Here is a 22,995-nt window from a genome sequence, read left to right as displayed (position 1 = left end):
TGCCTGCCTCTTGTGTGAGGGTCAGGATGCAGACCTCTCAGCTGTTTCACCAGCATGGTGTCTGCCTCTTTGCTGCCATGCTTGCCGCCGCCGGAACTATAAGCAAGCCCCCTAAATGCTTTCTTTCATAAGTGCTGCCTTGGTCATGGTGTCTCATCACAGCAATAAAACAGTGTGACTAAGACAGTTTCATAGTGTGGCCCTGGCTAGCCTGGGACTAACTATACTGATCAGGATGTCCTTAAAGAGATACGGCTTTCTCTGCCTCCTAAGTGCTGGGAGTAAATGTGTGTATCCACATGCCCAGTGTTTTGTTTCTTTTTGAAAACAGGATGTCATGTCCCTTAGGCTGGTCAAATTCTAGATATAAAGATGACCTTGATCTCGTGCTTGTGTTTCATCTGTCCTGACAGTGCTGGCATTAAAGGCACGCATCACCATGTCTGTCCAAAAACAAAAACAAACACACACAAAAAATCGTTTGAGATGGTGTTCCTCCGTGTAGCCTCCTTGGCTGTCTTGGAACTCAATGTAGACCCGGCTGCCTCTGACTCACAGAGATCCACCTGCCTCTGCCTCCCTGAGTGCTGCGGTCAAAGACGTGCACCGCTGTGCCGTGCCATGCTATTGAGCAGATTTTGTTGTTTGGTTTTTCGAGACAGGGTTTCTCTGTGTAGCCCTGGCTGTCTTGGACTCGCTTTGTAGACCACACTGGCCTCGAACTCACAGCAATCCACCTGCCTCTGCCTGCCAAGTGCTGGGATTAAAGACGTGCGCCACCATCGCCCGGCTTGAGCAGATTTTTGAAAGGAAAAACAGGCATGATGGAGCTCACACAGCATTTTTGTTATGTTTTAAGGTAGGGTCTCACGTGTCACAGTCTGGCCTCAAGCTTCATATATAGCTGAGGATGACTTGGAGTGTGGGTCTTCCTGCTCCTGTTTGCTTCGTGTTGTGGTTAGAGGTGTGATGACTCAGACGTTTGGTGTAAAGAGATGACTTTTCCAGTGACTTGAAAAAATGAGAAATAAGGAAGTAATGGGAAGCCAGGCATGGTGGTTCTAAGAGGCAGAGGCGGGCGGATCTCTGTAAGTTCAAGGCCAGCCTGGTTACATAGTGAGTTCCAGAATAGTCAGAGCTAAGTAGTGAAACCCTGTCTCAAACAAACAAGCAGAAAAAGCAATGGGGAAATGAATTAGTGAGTGGTGTTTGTTGTTTTGAGACAGGGTCTCATCGTGTAGCTGTCTGGCCTGGGACTAACTATGTGGACTGGGCCGGCCTGGAATTCACAGAGCTCTACTTGCCTCTGCCCCCCATGTGCAGGGATTAAAGACATGGGAGTACCAGGCCTCAGCAGGTTTCTCTGTTTGTTCGTGTTTTGTATTAAGAATTGGGAAACCTATTGGTAAATAGCAAAGACCAAGGGTAAAACAAATTTTGTGGCCTCTTTTTATATATACATTATTTGAGGTTTGACGACATAACGAGGTGCTAGCCAACATGATTGTTCAGTAATGTAGCAGGATGGAAAAGAATGGATTTTGAAAGGTTTTTGAAGGTTCTACTCCCAACTGCATATTTCACTTGATATCTGACACTTGAATTTGTCATTTGTAATCATCCCCCAGTTTTCTTCTGTAATCAATAAGATGGTTAATGCTGTTGGGGGTGGGATTTAAGTTTGTGGTCACATGATAGGAAAGCATCTGCTAAACTCCACCCCCACCCCACCCCACCCCACCCCAAACAGCCTTGATAATTTGGGAAGTTTCCTTTAGGCAGGCAAGATGTGGTAAAATTGTAGAAATGAGGTGAGTCAGGGCAAAATATGTCTTATTTAGATTAAAATTAGGGTGGGAAGCAGAGGTAGGTGGATTTCTGAATTTGGGACTAGCCTTGTCTCCATAGAAAGTTCCAGGACAAGCCAGGGAGACATAGAGAGAGATCTGGTCTCAAAATTAAAAAAGTAATAATACTACAAGTGATTATTATTTTGTGTGGCGCACCCTGATACACATCTAGAGGTCAGAGGACAACTTTGTGGAGTTGGTTGTTTCCTTCCATCTCTAATCCGTCCCAGGGATTCCATTCACTCAGGTGGCTAAGCTTGTGTGCAAGCAAACTTCCTTATCCGGAAAGCTGTCTCATTGGCCCTTGGGGACTTTTCTTTAGGTTGATTTAATGTTATGTGCAGTGGTATTTCTGCCTGCATGTATGTCTGTTCATCGCCCGCATATGCCAATTGGATATGCTGGAACTAAGGCTACGGATGGTTACGAGCCACCACGTGGTTACCGGGAATTGAATTCAGGTCCTCTTGAAGAACAGCCAGTGCTCTTAACCATTGGGCCATCTCTCCAGCCCCTCTTTATCATATTTTTAACAGATGTATTTATCTGTGCGGGTCTCGGTGTCTTGCCTGCGTGTGTGTATGTGTACCAGGTGTGCCCTTGGTTCTCTTGGGAGTCAGAAGAGCATTTCAGCTCCTCTGGAACTAGAGTTATGTAAGATTGTGAGCTGTTATGGGTCTTCTGCAAGAACAGTAGTTGCTTTTTCTGCTGAGCCATTCCTTGGTCCAGCCTCTTTTTTCGTTTGTTTGTTTGTTAGTTAGTTAGTTTGTTTTTTATTCGTTTGTTTGTTTTTTAAAGATAATCTTTTTAAAAAAGATTGATTTATTTATTATTAGGTATACAGTGCTCTGCTTGCATGTACTCCTGCAAGCCAGAAGAGGGCGCCATATCACATTACAGATGGTTATGAGCCACCATGTGGTTGCTGGGAATTGAACTCAGGACCTTTGGAAGAGCAGGCCGTGCTCTTAACCACTGAGCCATCTCTCCAGCCCTGTTTGTTTATTTTGATACTCACGTGTATTTTATTTTGTGTGTGGAAGCACAAGATACAACACACAGGTCAGAGGACAGCTTGAAGGAATCCGTTCTTCCCTTCTACCATGTGGCCCTGGGGGTTCATTTCAGCTTGTTAGGGTTAGTGGTACCCACTGAGCCATCTTGTCAGCTTCCTTGGGGGCTTTCCTGTTGCCATGTTGAGGCAGGATGTCATACAGTGCAGACCAGCCTTGACCTTGGTCTGTAGTTAAGAACAGCTAATCACCCAGCCTCTGAATCCCAAGTGTTGAGGTTACAGGCATGTGCTGCTATACTGGCTGGCAAGGGTGATTGTTGAAAGAGGGAAGTATGTAGAACAAAAGCATGTTTGTGCAGGCGAGGTAGTGCACGCGTGTAATGCCAATACTTAGGCTGCCTGAGACTTTGTGTCAAAACATTGGAAACAAAATGGGGGGCGGGGTGGGGGGCTGGAGAGGTGACTCAGCAGTTAAGAGCTCTTTCCAGAGATCCCGAGTTGAATTTCCAGCATCCACATGGCAATTTACAACCATCTATAATGGGATCCAGGGCCCTGTTCTGGTGTATAGAGTAAGTGCCCGTATACATAGAACCTACAACAGGCCTTTAGCCAGTCCTGGTCCTGCTCACCTTTGATCCCGGCACTTGGGAGGCCGAGACAGGTGGATCTTTGAATTCAAGGCCACCATCATGTACCGATCAAGTTCCAAGACAGCCAGGCATACACAGAAACCTTTTCTTGAAAAACCAAAGCAGGGCTGGAGAGATGGCTCAGTGGTTAAGAGCGCCTCCTGCTCTTGCAAAGGTCCTGAGTCTAATTCCCAGCAACCACATGGTGGCTGATAACCTCCTGTAATATGATCTGTAATGTGATATCGCGCCCTCTTCTGCCTTGCAGGAGTCATCCTGCAAGCAGAGCAGTGTATACATAATAAAGAAAATAAATAAATCTTTTTTAAAAAACACCCAAAGCAGAGCAAAATACGTTGTTCGGGACCAGTTATTGAGTATTGCCCAAGGTTAAAAAATACTGAGAAGGATGATCAGCTGCCAAAGTACAGACAGAAGCGGTATATCAAGGACTTGGGGACTGTGAGGAACATCCAGTTTTTTGTTTCTGTTTTTCAAGACTGGGTTTCTCTGTGTAACAGCCCTGGCTGTCCTGGAACTCTCTGTGTAGGCCAGGCTGGCCTCAGACTCCCAGAGATGCGCCTGCCTCTGCCTCTGGAGTGCTGGGATTAAAGGTGGGTGCCACCACGCCCGGCCCCCAGCTTTCTTTTCTTTCTTTTTAAACTGGAGAAGAATATTCAATTAGGAGATTGAACAAGGTAGAAAACGAAACCCAGTATGATCGGGAAAAGGTTTCCAACAGTTCCTGGGAGCTCTCGTACCCCACGTGAGAGATGAAGGTGTAGCTATACCATACATGTCTGAAGGCGGAAGCTACATCTTCTGTATATTGTTTTTATATTTTGTTTGCTTGATTTTTGAGATAGGTTTTTACTATGTAGCTCTGGTTGGCCTCAAACTCGGATCTAACTGCTTCTGCCTCTTGAATGCTGGGATTGTGCATCATGCAAGCACATGCATCACGCAAGCGCGTGCGCGCGCGCGTGCACACACACACACACACACACACACACACACACACACACACACAGGACTCTTCTGCATTCTTAAAGCGTACATAGTCCCTCTGTGATGCTTTAAATGCTTGAGAGTTGAAGAGAGCTCAAGGGTATTGTGTATTAGTGTTCATATTCAGAAGATCACCTTGGTTTTATCGGATTATGATAAAGATGACTCTGATGCTGAGTGTGAAAATATTGATTGCAAGTTCATGCCTCCCCCACCTTCATCCGTAGGACCAGTGAAGAAAGAGGATCAAGATGGTGTTACTGGTGGTAAGTAGAAATGGTCTACTTTTCTTTTAGGATAGAGTTTCTATTCATAAAACCAGGCTTTTGGCATGCTTAAGGGGCTTTTAGGAAATATCTGTTAGAAAAGGATGGCACTTCTAGAAAAAAATTATATAGTGTCAAATACTGATATTGAATAGAAACTTTTTCAAAACTTCAGTAACCCACTCAGGAATTAGTAATTTAAGCTGGGCATTGTGGTGTGCTTGGGAGGTAGAAGCAGGTAGATTGCTGTGAGTTTGAGGTCAGCCTGGTCTATAAAATGAGTCCAGGGCAGCCAAGGCTAGATGGAGAAATCCAGTCTCGAAAAATGCCTAAACACCATCCCCCCCGCAAAAGAAAAGAAAAGAAAAGAACCTCGGAAACGGTGGGAATGGCGAAATACAAGTGAGGGGAGTAACAATCGGGATGTAATCTGAGTAAACTGTAATAAGCTAAAATTAACAAAGAAAAAATACAAACGGAAAAATATGCGAAGGAACCATGGGTGAGACAAGGAAATCAGAATAAAATGCAAATAAACATAATAATGCAATAACGTTGAAATAAAAAAACAATTTAACTCCTTGCTTCACAGATTAGGCTGCCCATCACAGTTACCTAGATAGCCTATTCTTCTGGAGTGTTTGATTCAGAAGAGTTTCCCAAAATTTGTTTTTTTAAAGACGGGGTCTTATGATGAAGCCCCTCACTGGAATTTTCTATAATCGGCCAGACTGCCTTCAAAGGTGCAGCAATTCTTCTGTTTCTGTCTTCCTGGTGCTGGGATTCCATGTATGAACTACCACATTCTTTGTTCCCCCAAGACTTTCTGACACAACTGAATTATATACTTGTATTTGGAAATTCTGTGGTTTTTTTTTTTTAATTAAAAAAGAAATGTGGGCATGGTAGTGGATGCTTATGTTCCCAGTACTCTGAAGGCAGGAGGGTGACTGCTAGTTTGAGGCTAGCTAGGACTGTGTAACAGAGCATTGTCTCAAAAATCAACCTTCTGGAATACAGCATCACTTGTATTCCGAGATTTTTAAAGATTGATAAGGTCTGCGATGTCCTTTCACCATTCTTTTTGTTGTTGTTGTTGTTTTTTGTTGTTTTTCGAGATAGGGTCTCTCTGTGTAGCCTTGGCTGTCCTAGGTCACTTTGCAGACCAGGCTGGCCTCGAGCTCACAGTGATCTGCCTGCCTCTGCCTCCCAAGTGCTGGGATTACAGGCGTTCGCCACCACCGCCCGGCTGCTTTCACCATTCTTATCCCTATAAAGTGTTAATCATGCCATTAGTTTAGACAGTTGGAAAAGAACATTTTTTTTTCTGGAGGGGAGGGTCGGAGTGGTGGGAACAGGGCCACAATGTGTCTCTTTGGTTGGCCTGGAAATCTATGGAAGTTTATGTACACCAGGCTGGCCTTGAACTCACAGTTTTGCTTGCCTCTTATTCCTGAGTGCTGTAGTCAAAAGTGTATGCCACCATGCCCAGTCTTTGTCTTCTATATCTTGAGGCTATGTGGACCTAAATTCATCCAGTTGGGGCTTTGAGCCATTTTCTTTCTTTCTTTTTTTCGACACAAGGTTTCTCTGTGTAGCTTTGGCCATCCTGGAATAATTTTGTAGACCGGGCTGGCCTGAAACTTACAGTGATCCGCCTGCCTCTGCCTCCCAAGTACTAGGATTAAAGGCATGCCCCATCATGCCCGGCTTGAGCCATTTTCTTTAGTTTGCAGTGTAAATGTTATTTAACTTTGTGTGTAGAATTTAGTTTTTACTGTGGGCTTTTAACAATTCTCCATCATATAGATCTCTTAACTGGAGCATAACAGGGCCTGATTAATATGCAGTATTAATATAATTTTGCTATTCATCCCAATACTGGGCACAGTATTAGCCATTTATGGAAATGTAGTAATAGTGTTTATGTTCTCTCATCACAACCCTAGGGTACCAGGCCCAAGGTGAGTTGGGGAGTCTGGGAAATAGTAAGTTGGATGAGTTTTCTGGCCTGCATACTAGTGATCTGCGTGCTTGGACTATATATATCCCCTGCCACAGAGCCATGCATATTAGCTGAGAAGAGAGTGTTGGCTTAATTTGAGGAGGTGTGTTCACAGTTACGTGCCACAGGGGTTTCTTTTCCTTGTTGCAGTGTCTGAAGATGGAGAAGGCATCATCTTGCCCTCCATTGTTTTCCCTTCCTCTTTGGCCTCAGACAAAGTGGACTTCAGTAGTTCCTCTGGCTCAGAATCTGAGGTGGGACTTCAGGAAGCAACACAGGCAGAATCTAAGGATGGAAAGATAACTCTACCATTGGCCGGGATTATGCAGCATGATGCCACCAAGCTGTTGCCAAGTGTCACAGAACTTTTTCCAGAATTTAGGCCTGGAAAGGTACTTTGTATGGAGAATGTCCATAGTGAAAACTGACATTTTCAAGATTCCAAGTTCTGTTGTTATAATGCTGAATGTACAGTACAAGAGATGTAATGGTTTTCTCATTCAGTGGCAGATGATTGTTTATGTAGGAACTTTTTATGCTGTATTATATCATTTTTTTGAAGTTGTATGTATTCATAGGGAATGTGGCTTAGAACATTTGCATTAAAAACTGTCCTGTTGCTAAGTGTGGTTGTGCATGCCTCTAATTCCAACTTGGGAGATAAGAGACAGGTGTGTCTCTTGAGTTCTATGTCAGTTTGGTCTACATAATGAGTTGTAGGACAGCAAGGCCATGTAATGAGATCTGTCTCAAAAGACCACCACCACCATCACCACCACCACCAAAGTCCTGTTAGAGCTTGGAGAGATGGTTCATTGGGTAGAGGCACTTGCATGCATGCCCGAGAATCTGAATTTGCTCCCTGGATCATACAGATTGGTTGGAAAGAACCAACTGCTGGGACTTGTACTCTGACCTCCACATGTGCATTTTTGCGCATGCTCACATACATGGATACACACACACAAATCCATGGCTAAAAATATAAATTTCCTGTTAGAATAGATAGTAGGCCAAGTGTCTTAGTAATTGTTCCATTGCTATGAAGGGACACCATGAGCAGTGCAACTTATAAAGGAAGGCATTTAATTGGATGCTTGCTTACAGTTTCAGAGGGTTAATCGATGAACAGTATGTCAGGGAACACAGTGGCTGGTGTGGCAAGTAAGCAGTAGCGAGAACGTATGTCCAGATCTAAAGGCAGATTGAGGCTGGTTCTAGCCTGGGCTTGTAGAACCTCAAAACCCACCCCGAGTCACACAGCTTCTCCAATAAGGCCAAATCCTTAATCCTTCCCAAATAGTTGCACTAACTGGGAATTTAACATTCGATTATATGAGTGTGTGGGGCCCTTCTCTTTGTAACCACCACATCCAACCTAGTAGTGTAGACCTTTGGCCCCAGCTAGTAGGGAGGCTAAGACAGGAGGATCATAATAAGCTCAAGGCTTCTTAGGCCACAGAGTGAGTTCAAGAGCAACCTGGGAAGCTTAGTGAGACCCTGTCTCAAGAGGTAAAGACTAGCCAGGCATGGTAGTGCATCCTTAAAACCCAGGCAGAGGCAAGTAGATCTAAGTATGAGGCCAGCATGTTCTACATAGAGAGTTCCAGGCCAAGGCTACATAGTGAAACTGTGTCTCGTAAAACAAGACTAAGGATGAGGAATGTAGCTCATTGATAGAATGCACATGCCTAGGTTCAAATCCCAGCACCCACCAAAGGGGGTAAAAAGAAAGAAAGAAAAGAAGAAGAAGAAACCATCTTAATGAGGGACAATGCTTTTGTGGTCTGAACTTAGCACTCCTTCATTTTTTCCACTGCAATTCAATGGGTCACTTGAGAGCTTTTCAGATACTGAATCTCTGACATCATAATATGTTCTGTGTTCTAGGTGTTACGCTTTTTGCGGCTTTTTGGGCCGGGGAAGCATGTCCCATCTGTTTGGAGGAATGCTCGCAAAAAGAGGAAAAAGAAGCGCCGTGGCCTTGTACAGAAAGAGCAGATCCAGGAGGACTGCTCAGTAGGATTAGAAGTCAACCAGAAACCTCTGTGGAACTATGACTATGCTCCACCACCACCTCCAGAGCAGTGTCTCTCTGATGATGAAGTAGGCAAAGTGGATGTGGGATTAAAAGTCCACAAGGGGGCATGAAGAGAGCTCTCTAGCTTGTGTCAAAGTCGGAACTGACGCTTTAGCGTTAAGAATTCTTTGCTACCCATCAGTGTATAATTATGAGTTCAATTCAGTAGTCTCACCTTCTCTGTTGCAACAGAAATATTTCGTGGGTAGGGCAGGGTAGATGGTGGTATATTGCTAAATACGAAGCTCTGACTCATGGACAGAGCATGCCATGCTATACCTCTATTTTTTCATGTTCTAATTCCCAAGTCAAAAGTCTTGATCAGGAATCACCTCATAATTGTTAATTCTGTGTAGCCTTAAGTCATTTAGAATAGGGAACCCTCACCTCTACATCTTTGACTCCATTACAGGCCACAATGAAGGCACCTGTGGAGTTGAAGTTTTTCCAGGCAACTAGAAAAACAGACAAAGTGATGGATACTAATCCAAGAGTGGCAGACTGGCGTAATGGGCCTGCCCGGCTGTGGTACGATATGCTGGGTGTCCCTGAAGATGGCAGTGGGTTTGACTATGGCTTTAAAATGAGGAAGACTGAGCTTGAACCTACAATAAACTGCAACATGATGAAGGTAAACAACTCTGGTATGAAAGAGAGGATTCAGTGTGCTTAGGAGTCTAGCATTTTTATAGAATTCTCAGCTGGGAAGTTCTTGGGTAGAATCTTTTTTTTTTTTTTTTTTTTTTTTTTTTTTTTTTTTTTTGGTTTTTTGAGACAAGGTTTCTCTGTGTAGCCTTGGCTATCCTAGACTCGCTTTGTAGACCAGGCTGGCCTCGAACTCACAGCGATCCGCCTGCCTCTGCCTCCCGAGTGCTGGGATTAAAGGCGTGCGCCACCACGCCCGGCCTCTTGGGTAGAATCTTTAGTAGGAGATTTATTTGCATAGTAGTTCATGTCATTTGTTAGCTAGGCCCTCTTTTAAGGATTCTACTTTTGAAATGGGTGCTGTTCGAAAGTAGGAGTTGGAGAGGAGGCAGATAATTTTTAATTACCAGGTAATTTGTGCAAATAAGACTTTTTTTTTCCTGTGCTGGAGTTCAATCCCAGAGTTTTGCATGTGCTGGGCAAGCGCTCTACCTCTGAGCTACATTCCCAAACCTTGGTTTTTTTCCTAAGGCATACTTATTTTTTATGTATACAGTGGTCTGCCTGCATGTATGCTTGCACGCCAGACGAGGGCATTAGATCACATTATAGATGCTTGTGAGCCACTATATGGTTGCTGGGAATTGAACTCAGGTCCTCAGAAAGGGCAGACAAGTGCTCTAAACCACTGAACTATCTCTCCAGCCTCTCATCATCTCCTTCTTGCCCCCCACCCCCCCACCCCATCCCTAGTCTTGGGCTTTTTCTCTTTTTGTTGTGACAGGGTTTCTCTATCTAACCTTAGGTATCCTGGGCTCTGAATCAGAGTGATCGCCAGCCTCTGCCTGTGGAGTGTTGGGATCAAAAGCTTGTACCATCACACCCTGCCAATCTTTGTCTTTTAAAAGAAGTTTTCAAGGCTGGAGAGATGGTTCAGAGGTGAAGGGAACTGAGTGCTCCTTCAGAGGTCCTTAGTTCAATTCCCAGCAACCAAATGGTGCTCATAAAAATCTGTAAACTAATCTGATGCCCTCTTCTGGCCTGCAGGTATACATGCAGCCTGAGCACTATATACATAATCAATCAATCAATCAATCTTTTTAAAGCAATAGGGCTTCACTGTGTATGCTTCAGGGGCTGACCTTAAACTTGGAAATCTTCCTTTCAATCTCCTAGGTGCTAAGAGTGAAGGTATTTGATCCTAAGCCTGTAAAAGTACCATTTGTGATGGCCAGTACTGAGTGATTGATTATTTTTTTTACTTGTACAGAAATTAAGGAAACTTGAGGAAAGCAATGGCATTGATCTCCTGGCAGATGAAAACTTCCTAATGGTGACACAACTGCATTGGGAAGATGACATCATCTGGGATGGGGAGGATGTCAAACACAGAGGAATAAAACCTCAGCGTGCAAGTTTGGCAGGCTGGCTTCCTTCCACTATGACTAGGAATGCTATGGCTTACAATGTTCAGCAAGGTGTGTTTCTGTGCTAACAATGTCTAGAACACAGTTCTTCATCTCAGGAATCCTAGTTACGGTCTTGTGGGCAGCCGAGGGTTAGTGAAATTCTTTTAAATCTGGAGTTTAAAAATATTTTTGTTCAAAAAGGCATTAAAAAAAGGTATTATTTTTTTTTCTTAACCCAGTTAAAATAAAAACTACTGTGCTTAGCTGGGCAGTGGTGATGCATGCTCTAGCTCCCAGCCCTTGAGAGGCAGAAGCAGGCTGATCTCTATGAGTTTGAGGCCAGTGAGTCTTGGAACAGCCGTGGCTACACAGAGAAACTGTGTATCGAAAAACTAACCAACAAACCAACCAACCACAACCAAACCCAAATACACAAAAATTGTGCTCAACAGCATGAAAAGTATATAAAAAAGGGAAATTCTGATATTCTAAAGATTATCATTTATAATAGTTTTTAGGTGTTTTGTTTTCTGCATGTATATGGCTAAGCTTTGTTTATTGGTTAATGTTGAGACAAGGTCTTGTTTTATACCTGAAGCTAATCTGGAGCTTACTGTGTAGCCCGGGCTGTCCTTAAACTCACCGTCTTCCTAATTCAAGCTTCCCAAGTGCTCTGATTGCAGGTGTTTGTTGCCATGCCTGGTGTGAGTTCCCTGACACTGGTCTTTTTGTTTTGTTTTGTTTTTGATAAGGTTGCTATGTAGACCAAGCTGGCCTTGAACTCACAGAGCTCCATCAGACTCTGTGTCCTGAGTGTCCTGGTGCTAGTGTTTTTGGAGACAGGGTGTGGCCTATCTTGTATCCCAGGTTGGCATCAGATTTGCTGCAGTCTTCCTCCCTTAGCCTCACAAGTGCCGGGATTACATGTGTAAGGCACTACACCCCACTATATATAGTATGATTTTTTTTCTTCCTTTTTTTGTTTTTTGAGGCAAGTTCTCACTGTTAGTCCTGGTTGTCCTGGCACCTTATATATGTAGACGAGGCTGGCCTGAAAATTAGAGAGACTTGCCTGCCCGTGCCTCTTAAGTGTTGGGATTAAAGGTGTGTGCCACTACATGTCTTGCTAATTTCTTCTTTCTTTCCTTCTTTCTTTTTTCCCCCGAAACAGGGTTTCTCTGTGTAGCCTTGGCTGTCCTGGACTCGCTTTGTAGACCAGGCTGGCCTCCAACCCACAGAGATCCACCTGCCTCTGTCTTCTGAGTGCTGGGATTAAAGGCGTGTGCCACACTGGTAACTTCTTTTCTTTCTTTCTTTCTTTTTCGCATTTTGCTTTTTGTTTTTATGAGACAGGGTTTCTCTCTGTGTAGCCTTGGCTGTCCCGGACTCGCTTTGTAGACTACGCTGGCCTCAAACTCAACAGCAATCTGTCTACCTCTGCCTCTCCAGTACTAGGATTAAAGGCGGTGTGCCACCATGCCCAGCTCATTTTCTCCTAACATATTTTTATATGTTGGTTTTCAAAGCCATGTATATATATATTAATGATGTGGGAAATATTATTTATGAATTTTTAGAAGACAAATGGTTTTAAATGTCTCGATCTTACCCATTCATTCAGAGCTGTGAGTCAGACTTGAAAGCACTTTTAAGAATTTTTTTTTCTTTTTTGTTTTAATTTTTGGGTTATCTTCAAGACAGAGTTTCTCTGTGTAGGCCTGGCTGTCCTGGAACTCTCTTCTGAAGAAGAGGCTGGCCTCGAACTCACAGAGACCGGCCTGCTTCTGCTGGAATTAAAGGTGTGTGCCACCACGCCCATCTTGAAAGCACATTTAAACAAGTCCATGGCAGTCTCTAAATTATTCTTGGTGACCTTGATAACCCTTTGACCAACACTGATATCAGAGGGGGCATATTAAAAAGTCACCTTTGAGCCCAGCAGTGGTGGCACAGGACTTTAATCCCAGCCCTCAGGAGGCTGATCTCTGTGCGTTTGAGACCAGCCTGGTCTACAAAATGAGTCCAGGGCAGCCAGGCTACATACAGAGAAACCCTGTCTCGAAAAACAGAAAAACAAAAACAAAAACAAGTCACCTTGATTTATTGGAATTTTGAGATAGGCTTCACTCTGTATCCCTTGCTGTCCTAGTCCTTGCCATATGTGTAGTACAGGCTTACCTTTTTATTTCTTTCTACATTAGCCTCTTGAGTACTGTGATTACAGTAAATGCCAGGAAACATTTAAAATGGAAAGAAAACAAGATACGAAATGGGGTATTTGGTATCCCACTTAAAAAGAGGAAAAACATAGAATGGTGTAAATAAAAATCTGACTAGAAAATGTTATAAAGCATTTGTGCAGTGGTCATTTTATTTTTTTCAGTTTTCTTTATATCATTCTTTATTCTCCACATTTTCTCAGTTACCTTGGATCCATTTTCTCATTCAGGCTACAACCCACCACCACCCCACCGTTAGTTAGTTAGTTTGTTTTTTGAGGTAGTCTATATAGCTCAGGCTGTCCTGGAACTCAGTATCCTCAATCCTAACCTCTTGGGTGCCAGGATTATACATTCACACCAGCACAGCCAACTCCAAAGTGTGTTAGTTTTGTTCTGTTATTTTGAGACAGGATTCCTGTGTGCATCACTGGTTGTCTTTAAACTCTGTAGACCAGGCTGGCCTCAAACTCAGAGATGTACTGCCTCTGCCTCTCAAGTACTAGGATTAAAGACCTGCACCACCACCATGTGGCTAATACTGAGTTAAAATGTAAAATTCTGTGAAAAGTTGGGTTTTTTGTTTGTTTGGTTTGGTTTTTTAGACAAGGTCTCTCTGTATAGCCTTGGGTGTCCTGTACTCACTTTGTAGACCAGGCTGGCCTCAAACTCAGCGATCTGCGTGCCTCTGCATCTTGAGTGCTGGGGTTAAAGGCGTGTGCCACCACGCCTGGCACGAAAAGGTTTTTATCTTCAGTTTTAGTTAAATACTTTATAAGTTGCATAGTTTCACTTTTTTTTTAAATTGAGATGAAGTTCTGCTGTGCAATCCTGGCTGGCCTCCTCCTGTCTTTGCTTCCCAAGTTCTAGGATTAAAGGAGAGTGCTACCATACCGAAGTCAGTTACATAGTACTTTAAAAAATTTTTGTTTTGGTTTTTTGAGACAGGGTTTCTCTCATAGTCCTGGCTGTCCTGGACTTGCTTTGTAGACCAGCTGAGCCTCAAACTCACTGGGATCCACCTGCCTCTGCCTCTGCCTCTGCCTCCCAAGTGCCACTACCGCCCGCCTCACACAGTACTTTTGATAGAAGATCTTGATGTGTAGCCAGTCAGGCCCTCAAGCTCACAGTCCTTGTCGCAGTCTCCCAAGTGCATAGAATTCATATTTTGTGCTCAATGTTTCTAGAAGTGTGTTTTTTTAACTTACCAATAATTGCTTTATTTGGTAATATAGCTTAATATCAATATTACCCACCATATTTTTTAAATGAGTTATTTATTTTTGTGCATTAGAGTTTCTGCTGTGTGAAGGTGTGTCTGTGTCTGTATGAGGGAGTCAGATCCCCTGGAACTGGAGTTACATTTGTAAGCTACCATGTGGGTGCTGGGAATTGAACCTGGGTCCTCTAGAACAGCAGTGTAGTGCTCTTACCTGCTGAGCCATACTTATTTATCTAATCCCTTAGTAAGTAGGCTGTTTTAGGATTTGGGTGTTTTAAATTTTTCAGTGTTTTCAGACGGGTTTTCTCTGTAGCCTTTGGCTGTCCTGGACTCCCTTTGTAAACCATGCTGGCCTCAAACTCACAGACATCTGCCTGCCTCTGCCATCCCCAGGGCTGGGATTACCGGCGTGTGCAGCGCCCGGCAGCTGTTTTAAGTTTTAATTATTATAGATAACATTGTAATGATCATTTTGTCAGCAGTAGTTTCTGTCAAAGTGAGATATACATGATCTCTAGTAGGTTCCTTTTGAATAGTCCTATGAGTACCTACTATTTGTTCATTTTCTGTTTGGTAGAATCGTGACTGAGAGGAGCATTAATGTTTTGTTAACTGCTTTCTTGTTTTGGCCAGGTTTTACAGCCACATTGGATCCTGATAAACCTCGGTACTCCATTTTCCCCATTGATAGTGAAGATCTGGTATATGGACGTTGGGAGGACAATATCATTTGGGATGCTCAGGCCATGCCTAGGATTTTGGAGCCTTCTGTCTTGACACTTGATCCCAATGATGAGAACTTGATTTTGGGTATGTTGATGACAGAAGCCAGTGTTCTTTATCATTGACATCTTACTATTAATGTCAAAGGGCAAGAGGAGATAAAAAATTTTAGAGAACGCACAAACTAGGAACTGTCAGATAGTGACTTTTAAAAAGCAGCCGTAGCTGCCGGATACCAGTGTTTGGGTATTGTTTAGGACAAAGTCGTGTAGGAATGATGAAAACTGTGTCTTTTAAGACAGCATCAGACATGGCTGGGCAGTGGTGGTGAACACCTTTAATCCCAGCACTTGGGAGGCAGAGGCAGGCAGACCCCTCAGTTCAAGGCTAGCCTGGTCTACAGAGTGAGTTCCAGGACAGCCAGGACTACACAGAGGAAACTGTCTCAAAACCAACCAGCCAAACAAAGACATCAGACATGTAGTTTTAGTTGGAGCAAATTACCAACTAAAAGTAGTCTGGAAGTGAAGTGAGAGATCTACTTAGAAACTTGAAAAATATCAGTGAATTTTAGGTGGACCTGGTAGCGTAGATCCCAGTTACTTGGGAGGCCAAGGCCGGGAGACTAAGTTCAAGGTCTGTCCCGGCTACAGAGTGTGTTCCAGGGCAGCTCTGACAACTTTGTGAGATTCTCTCTAAGAATAATGCAAAAGAGGTCAAGAGGGCTGGAGATGTAGCTCAGTTGTAGAGTCCTTGCCCAGCCTGTGTGATACCTTCATTTCAGTCCTTAGGATTGCACAGAGGGGTGGAGAAGAGGGTGGGAATAAGGAAGAGGAGGAAAGAAAGAAAAGGAGCCTTTCGGGATAGCAATTCTAAGGTCATTTCTTGTTACATCCTCAGAGATCCCTGACGAGAAGGAAGAAGCTACGTCTAAGTTCCCTTCCAAGGAGATTAAGAAAGAATCAACTATGAGGAGGAGCAGAATCCTCTTAGGAAAAGCAGGGTTCATCAAGGAAGAGCCACAGCAGGTTAGTGAAAAAAAAAGGACTTGGTATTTAGAAGAACACAGAGAGGTATTAGGAAAGGGTATTGTGACTGATGCTTGTTTGATGTGTCATTAGAACATGTCTCAACCAGAAGTGAAAGATCCGTGGAATCTCTCCAATGATGAGTATTACTATCCCAAGCAACAGGGTCTTCGAGGCATTTTCGGTGGGAATATTATCCAGGTACAAATGGCTGCTGTGTTTTGGTGGAGGGGGTAACTGTTGCCTGGGAAGGAGTTAGTATTTACTTATAACTCTTCTGTTCCCTGTTTAGCACTCGATTCCAGCTGTAGAATTAAGGCAGCCCTTCTTCCCCACCCACATGGGACCCATCAAACTCAGGCAGTTCCACCGCCCACCTCTAAAAAAGTACTCCTTCGGGGCACTATCTCAGCCAGGTCCACACACGGTCCAGCCTTTGCTGAAGCACATCAAAAAGAAGGCCAAGGTATAATTGAATCCTGGGTAGAAGAAAAGTTCTAGAAGACAGTTGGGGTATAAATTAGGAGACTTACACTGGATATTAGGTTATATTAGGGAGTTATTATCTCAGATGTGGTATAGTTCTATTTTGGTAATTCAGAAGAATGTCCTTATTCATATGAAGGCTAAAGGATTACAGCTTTGAGAACTGGTTAATTAAAATCTGTAGAAAATTTACAGAATAATAGGCAAAGTGTTTAAGTAGCAAGGGAAAAGATATTCAGAGTTCTATTCCTTCCATTTTAGTGGTAAGTTTGAAAGTTTTCACAATGAAATAAAAAAAAAATAACATGTAAAGGACACTTTGGCGTTTCCCCAGAGTGGATGATACACCAATGTGTATAGTTTGTCTTCCTGTGGGAAATAGGCTGTATTATCTTCCTTCTCGACAGATGAGAGAACAAGAGAGGCAAGCCTCAGGCGGTGGAGAGATGTTTTTCATGCGCACCCCTCAGGACCTCACAGGCAAAGATGGTGACATTATTCTTGCAGAATACAGTGAGGAGAATGGACCATTAATGATGCAAGTTGGCATGGCAACCAAGATAAAAAACTACTATAAACGGGTAAGACTATAGTCAAAGAATTTTTTTGAGTGTGTTTTTTCCTATGCGCAAAGCGTTTTTAGAAAATACTCGTTTATTGTATGCGTGTGAGTGTTTTGCTGCACAAATGTATGTCTGTGCACTACATATGTGCTTAAGAGGCTAGAAGAGTGTGTCAGATTCCCTGGAACTGGAAGTGTGGATGGTTGTAAGGCACTGTGTGAGTGCTGAGAACCAAACCTGTGCCCTGTGTAAGAACAACACGTGTTGTTGTTAACCATGGAGCCGTCTCTCGAGGCCCTGAAGTTTTTGTTATCAATATAACCAATTAGATTTGTAGTAATAACCTGTGAACATGTATTTTGCCATATATGTTTCTTGGGAGAAAGGAGCGGTGTCTCTTGTTTTTAGCAAATGCCATGCTTATAGAAGATTACATGTATGTAATTTATTCCGTGAGCCTGAGTTTGCTTTGTTTCTCCTAGAAACCCGGAAAAGATCCTGGAGCCCCAGATTGCAAATATGGAGAAACTGTTTATTGCCACACCTCTCCTTTCCTGGGCTCGCTTCATCCTGGCCAGTTGCTGCAGGTGAAGAATTCTTTGCTGTCTTTATTCTCTCCTAAGGAACTTGGCCAACGAGGGAGTTAAGTTTGCCCCCCAAAGTAGAATTTTGGTTGACTGAGGTACGGTTCATATTAGGTATGAGGCAGTATAGTCCCCCTGGGAGTGATGGTGGAGGTGCACACCATTAATCTCAGTACTTGGGAGGCAAATTTTGAGACCAGCCTGGCCTCCATATTGAGTTCCAGGTCACCCGTGTTATACTGTGAGGCCATACCTCAGAAAAGGGAAAGGATCTGGAGAGACGACTCAGCAGCTGAGAACGCTGGCTTCTCTTCGGAGGACCGAGTTGGATTTCCTAGCACCGACATGGCATCTGACAAACATCTGTAACTCTAGTTTCAGGAGACTTGACCCTTCTTCTAGCCTCCTTGGGTACTTCATCCATGTGGAGCACAGACATGGATGAAGGCAAAACACTCACATACATTAAAAAAATACAAAAAAAGAATTAAAAATAAAAGGTGAGTATATTTCACTAGACATGGAGCGCAGGAGGACCGGGAGGAGTTCAAGGTCATCCTTGTCTGTGTAGCAAGTTTGAAGCAGTCTGGTGTAGAGGAGACTTTGTCTCAAAAAAAAAAAAAAAAAAAAAAAAACCAATACAAACCCAAAACACCAGCAAAGCAAAAAGATTGGCGTTGTTTTAAATTCAAGACAAGCTTTTTTTCTATTTAAATAAACCATTTAAATAATTCCATTATTTTTAGATTTTTTCTTTAATCTAAATATAGAATACTGAGGTTTGTTTCTGTTTTTTAATTGTTTGATCTGTGAGGTCAGTTTGTCCCTGTGTGGCTTTTTTGAGCTAGGATCTTACTTTACAGCGCAAGCTGGCCTGAAATTTACCCTGTAGCCTAGACTAGGCTCAAGCTTTGGGGCGGTCCTCAGTCTTATGAGTGCTGGGATTGCAAATACGAGCTACTATAAAACAGCTTTTGAGAATACACCCTGGTTGTAGAGGTGGAGGTACTGAGGGTGGCAGTGCTGTTGCATGCCTTTAATCCCTGGACTTGGGAGTCAGAGGCAAGTGGATCTCTGAGTTGGAGGCCTGCCTGTTCTACAGAGTGAGTTCCAGGACAGCCAGCCCTGAGGTAGGTGGTATGTAGTTGTAATCCCAGTATTTGGAGGTCACAGGCAGGGGGCTCATAAATTTGAAGCGAGCCTCAGTTCTAGAGCAAGATCACGTCTCAAAAATGAAGGAAAAAAGCAAAAAACACACCAGGAATGAATGTAGATTATGAGTGTTTTAAATTCTTTGTGTCAAATTAGCATATTTAAGGGGCTAGAGATGTAGCTGAGTGGTAGAGTACTGCCTAGCTTGTTTAAGGCCCTGGGTTTGTGTGTACCACTGCAAAAAGTGGTATGTTGGGATGATACTGAACGTTACAGTCTTGCCGGAGTAAAGTGATACTTTTTGTGCTCTCTTCTGAAGATTACAGTGAGGCCCTCTGGTAATAGCTTTTGTTTTTGTTTTCATTTTTTGGTTTTTCAAAGACAGGTTTTTCTATGTGTTATCATGGCTGTCCTGGACTCACTTTGTAGCCCAGGCTGTCCTCGAACTCACAGCAATCCACCTGCCTCTGCCTCCTAAGTGCAGGGATTAAAGGCATGTGCCACCACGCCCATCTGGTAATAGCTTTTCAAAAGAATTATGGAGGTCCACAAATGCTGTGGCACAATCTCCAGAACTGCCTACTTTTTTGCCCCCATTTCATTTCTCATGCTAACCTTTTTCCTTTTCTCCTCTTTTCTTTTTTATTTTATTTTTAAAGTTTTATTATTTTTTCTAATTTGGGTTTTGGAGGCGGGGTTTCTCTGTGTAGCCTTGACTGTTCTGGAACTCACTTTGTAGGCTAGGCTGACCTTGAACTCACAGAGATCCACTTGGCTCTTCCTCTCGAGTGCTATGATGAAAGGCCTGTGCCACCACCGCTCTCTTTTAAGACAGGGACTTTACTCTATAGTCTAGAAGTGGCCTCGAACTTGGTATGTTGACAAGTCTGGCTTTCAACTTGGATCAATTCTCCTGGCTCTGTCTCTCAATCGACAGGATTACAGGTGTCTGTCTGACAGTGTCATAGCAATCTTTTTTTTTCTAGACACGGTTTCTCTGTGTAGCCTTGTCTGTCCTGACTCACTTTGTAGACCGCCTGGCCTGTCGTAGCAATCTTAATAAAGCATTCCTTTATTCTTGTATCTTGTTTATTTATTTATTTTATCCATCTATCTATCTATCTATCTATCTATCTATCTATTTATTTCACTGTTACTATTGCTAGCTCATGTACCTGCAGAGTTCCTTTTTTAATCATTTCCTTCTAGGTTTGTGGGGGCAGGTAGTGCTGAAGGATTAAACCTGGAGCCTTGCTTATGCAAGGCAATTGATCTGCTACTGAGTCACCCTTAGCCCCTCTCACCAGATTCTGGCTATTGTTGGCTTTCCTGTCCTCACCATTTTCTTTGAGGTTTTTGTTATTGGTTTTTAACCAATCCATCTACTTCTTTTGTGACTGATTCCAATGTTTCTTTTCTTTTTATACACTCTGTGTGTGTGTGTGTGTGTGGTGCTGTTACATTTAAAGGTGCAGGGTCTGTAAGAAGTTTATTTTATAATTATTATGATGGTATTTTCTAACTTGCTAACAATCAATAAAACCAGACACCTGTTATATTTTAAAATAGCCTTGCTTTACATGGAGCAGGGCAGATACTAATGCCCTAAACTAAATCCATATCTCTCTGTCCCCATCCCATGCCATCTGCTTCTAATACTTTCTATCAAGCTACCTCCTATCCATAATCCCAAATACTTGATAATGTTCTTCATCTGGGCCAAATCCTCCATCCATGTGCTTCTTTTTCCACCTCACCCATGGCAGCGGGCTCCTTCCTTCTTTTCGTTCTTTGCTGTACCTTCCCAAGATCTTCTCTGTCCTCCAAGCCCGAGAACCTTAGCAACAGCTATCCCATTTTCCCTGCCCCGGTATGTTGGCTTTTTATTGGTCAACCCAGTTAAAAGAAAGACTACTGTTCATAGCTGGGCAAGGTGGTGCACGCCTTTGTTCCTGGCACTTAAGAGAGAGGCAGAGGCAGGTGGATCTCTGTGAGTTGGAGGCCAGCCTGGTCTATCAAGATAGTTCCCGGACAGCTAGGACTACACAGAGAAACCTTTTCTCAACACCGCCTCCCTGCAAAACGAATGTATATTTTCCACCAATGTAAAAGTCTTCCTTTTTAGTGTTCATTATTAGAGTTTTTAAAAAAATTATTTTAAAAAATTTTTTTCTGTGTTTGTTGTTGTGTCTGTTGAGGGTGTCAGATCTCCTAGAACTGGAGTAACAGACAGCTGTGAACTACCATGTGGGTGTTGGGAACTGAACTTGGGTCCTCTGGAAAATCAGTAAGTGCTCTTTACCCACTAAGCCATCTCTCCAACGCTCGTTAAGATTTTAAAGCAATTTACTTTTAAACTGGGCATTGGTGGCTCACACTTTAATCCCAGCATTCAGAAGGCAGAGGCAAGTGGATCTCTGAGTTGGAGGCCAGCCTGGTCTACAGAGTGATTTCCAGGACAGCCAGGGCTGTTACACAGAGAAATCCTGTCTGGAAAAAAAATGTTTATTTGTGTGTGCACATGTGAGTTCACCTGTGGGAGTGGAAGAGGATGTGCACAATTCCTTGTATCTACCTAAAATTACGGGTATTTGTTAGCTGTCAGATGGGGGTGCTGAGATTAGACCTCCAGGTCTCATAAATAGAGCACAAGTGCTTTTACCTCTAAGCCATCTCTCCACCTCTCTGCGGACTCTATGCTGTAAGGGAGGTAGTTTTCTTTTTCCCTCCCTGACCTCCATACTTTTCTTTTGATTCAAAGTTTATAATAGTTGATCCCTCGCAGGTTTCTACTTCTATCTCAAATAGTTCTGTACAGCTGTGCTTCTGTGTTTCTGCTTATTCTGTCTTCTTGGCATATTTAGCTTCATTGTTTTCATCTTTTTTATTTGATTGTTTACTTGTTTGTTGTGGTTTAGTTTTTTGAGACAAAGCATTTCACTGTGTAGCCTTGGCTGTGTTGGACTCGCTTTGTAGACTAGGCTGTCCTGGAATCACAGTGATCCGCCTGTCTCTGCTTCCAGAGTGCTGGGATTAAATGCGTGTGCCACCATGCCGGGTTCTAGTTTATTTTTAATACATTAGCTAATTTATAAAAAATATTCTGAAGCTAGGTTACGGTGGCAGCATGCCTGTAATCCTAGTAGTCAGCAGTCTGAGCGATATAGGGGGATTGCCTTATTTTTGAGGCCTTCCTGGCCTTATCCCCCTCAATTATTTTGTCATCACCTCTTGTGTGTCACTTTAGTTAGGAGTATATTACTGTAGTAATTTAGGAAGGTCTTCATAGCAGTCCGATGGGGTATAGGCATTTTAAGTGTCCTGCATTTTGCCGCTAAGGAAACTTAAGTTCAGAAACTTTGACTTTGTGTGACTTCATACAGTGACTGGCAAAGGCTGTTCTCTTCTGACTGTAAACAGTATAATTTCTTTTCTTTTGAGTCAAGGTCTCATATAGCCTGTGTGATACCTTCAAACTTGCGATGTAGCCACCAAGGATGTTCTTGAGCTCCTGATCCTCTTGCCTCTACTTTGCAAGTGCTGGGATTATGGGTAGCTAATGTGTGTATCTGTGTGTGTGTGTGTGTGTCTGTGTGTGTGTGTGTGTCTGTGTGTGTGTGTGTGTGTGTGTGTGTGTGTGTGTGTGTGTGAGAGAGAGAGAGAGAGAGAGAGAGAGAGAGAGAGAGAGAGAGAGAGAGAGAGAGAGAGAAAGATATGTGTGTATGGAAGCCAGAGCTGGAGGGCTGGAGGTCAGTGTTGGTTGTCTTCCTCTACTACTTGCTACTGTACTTTTTGAGATAGCAGCATCTGTCATAGATCCCGGCGTTGACAGTTTTGCCTAGACTAACAGGCTAGCAAGCTTACAGGATCTTCTTGTCTCCACTGTTCCTCTCCCTTCTACCACTGGGATTGTAGGCATATCCCTCTCTGCTCCCCTTTTTATGTGAGTACTGGGGATCCAGACGCATGTTCTCATACTTGTGCCACAAGCACTTGATCCGTTGAACTATCTCTCAACCCCATTTTTTTCTTTTTTGGGGGCAAGGAGGGTCCTCATGTAATCAGCTAGCCTCAGATTTACTATGTAGTCAAGGTTGGCCTTGAATCC

The 22,995-nt window shown here is 43.2% G+C and overlaps 1 protein-coding gene across 15 annotated transcripts in view; it reads left to right on the top strand.

Annotated features, from left to right (window-relative positions):
- LOC311601891 (transcription initiation factor TFIID subunit 1-like) overlaps positions 1–22,995 on the top strand; it is a 78,087-nt gene that overhangs the window by 3,506 nt on the left and 51,586 nt on the right. For all 15 annotated transcript variants that reach the window (XR_014780678.1, XM_084789635.1, XM_084789634.1 and 12 more), the window contains exons 4-14: positions 4,733–4,771; positions 6,927–7,168; positions 8,667–8,882; positions 9,269–9,487; positions 10,772–10,979; positions 14,985–15,161; positions 15,975–16,102; positions 16,196–16,303; positions 16,395–16,568; positions 16,996–17,169; positions 17,634–17,738. Coding sequence is in view for 14 of the 15 variants with exons in the window: in XM_084789635.1 (XP_084645761.1) it covers positions 4,733–4,771; positions 6,927–7,168; positions 8,667–8,882; positions 9,269–9,487; positions 10,772–10,979; positions 14,985–15,161; positions 15,975–16,102; positions 16,196–16,303; positions 16,395–16,568; positions 16,996–17,169; positions 17,634–17,738 (1,790 nt within the window). In the remaining variant the exon portion in view is untranslated. The remainder of the gene's footprint in view (positions 1–4,732; positions 4,772–6,926; positions 7,169–8,666; positions 8,883–9,268; positions 9,488–10,771; positions 10,980–14,984; positions 15,162–15,974; positions 16,103–16,195; positions 16,304–16,394; positions 16,569–16,995; positions 17,170–17,633; positions 17,739–22,995) is intronic.

This window comes from Acomys minous, assembly GCF_964271855.1.
Source record: "Acomys minous genome assembly, chromosome: 7".
NCBI lineage: Eukaryota > Metazoa > Chordata > Mammalia > Rodentia > Muridae > Acomys > Acomys minous.
The sequence above is the reverse complement of the archived record's forward strand: the minus strand, read 5'-3'. Positions and strand labels throughout refer to the sequence as shown.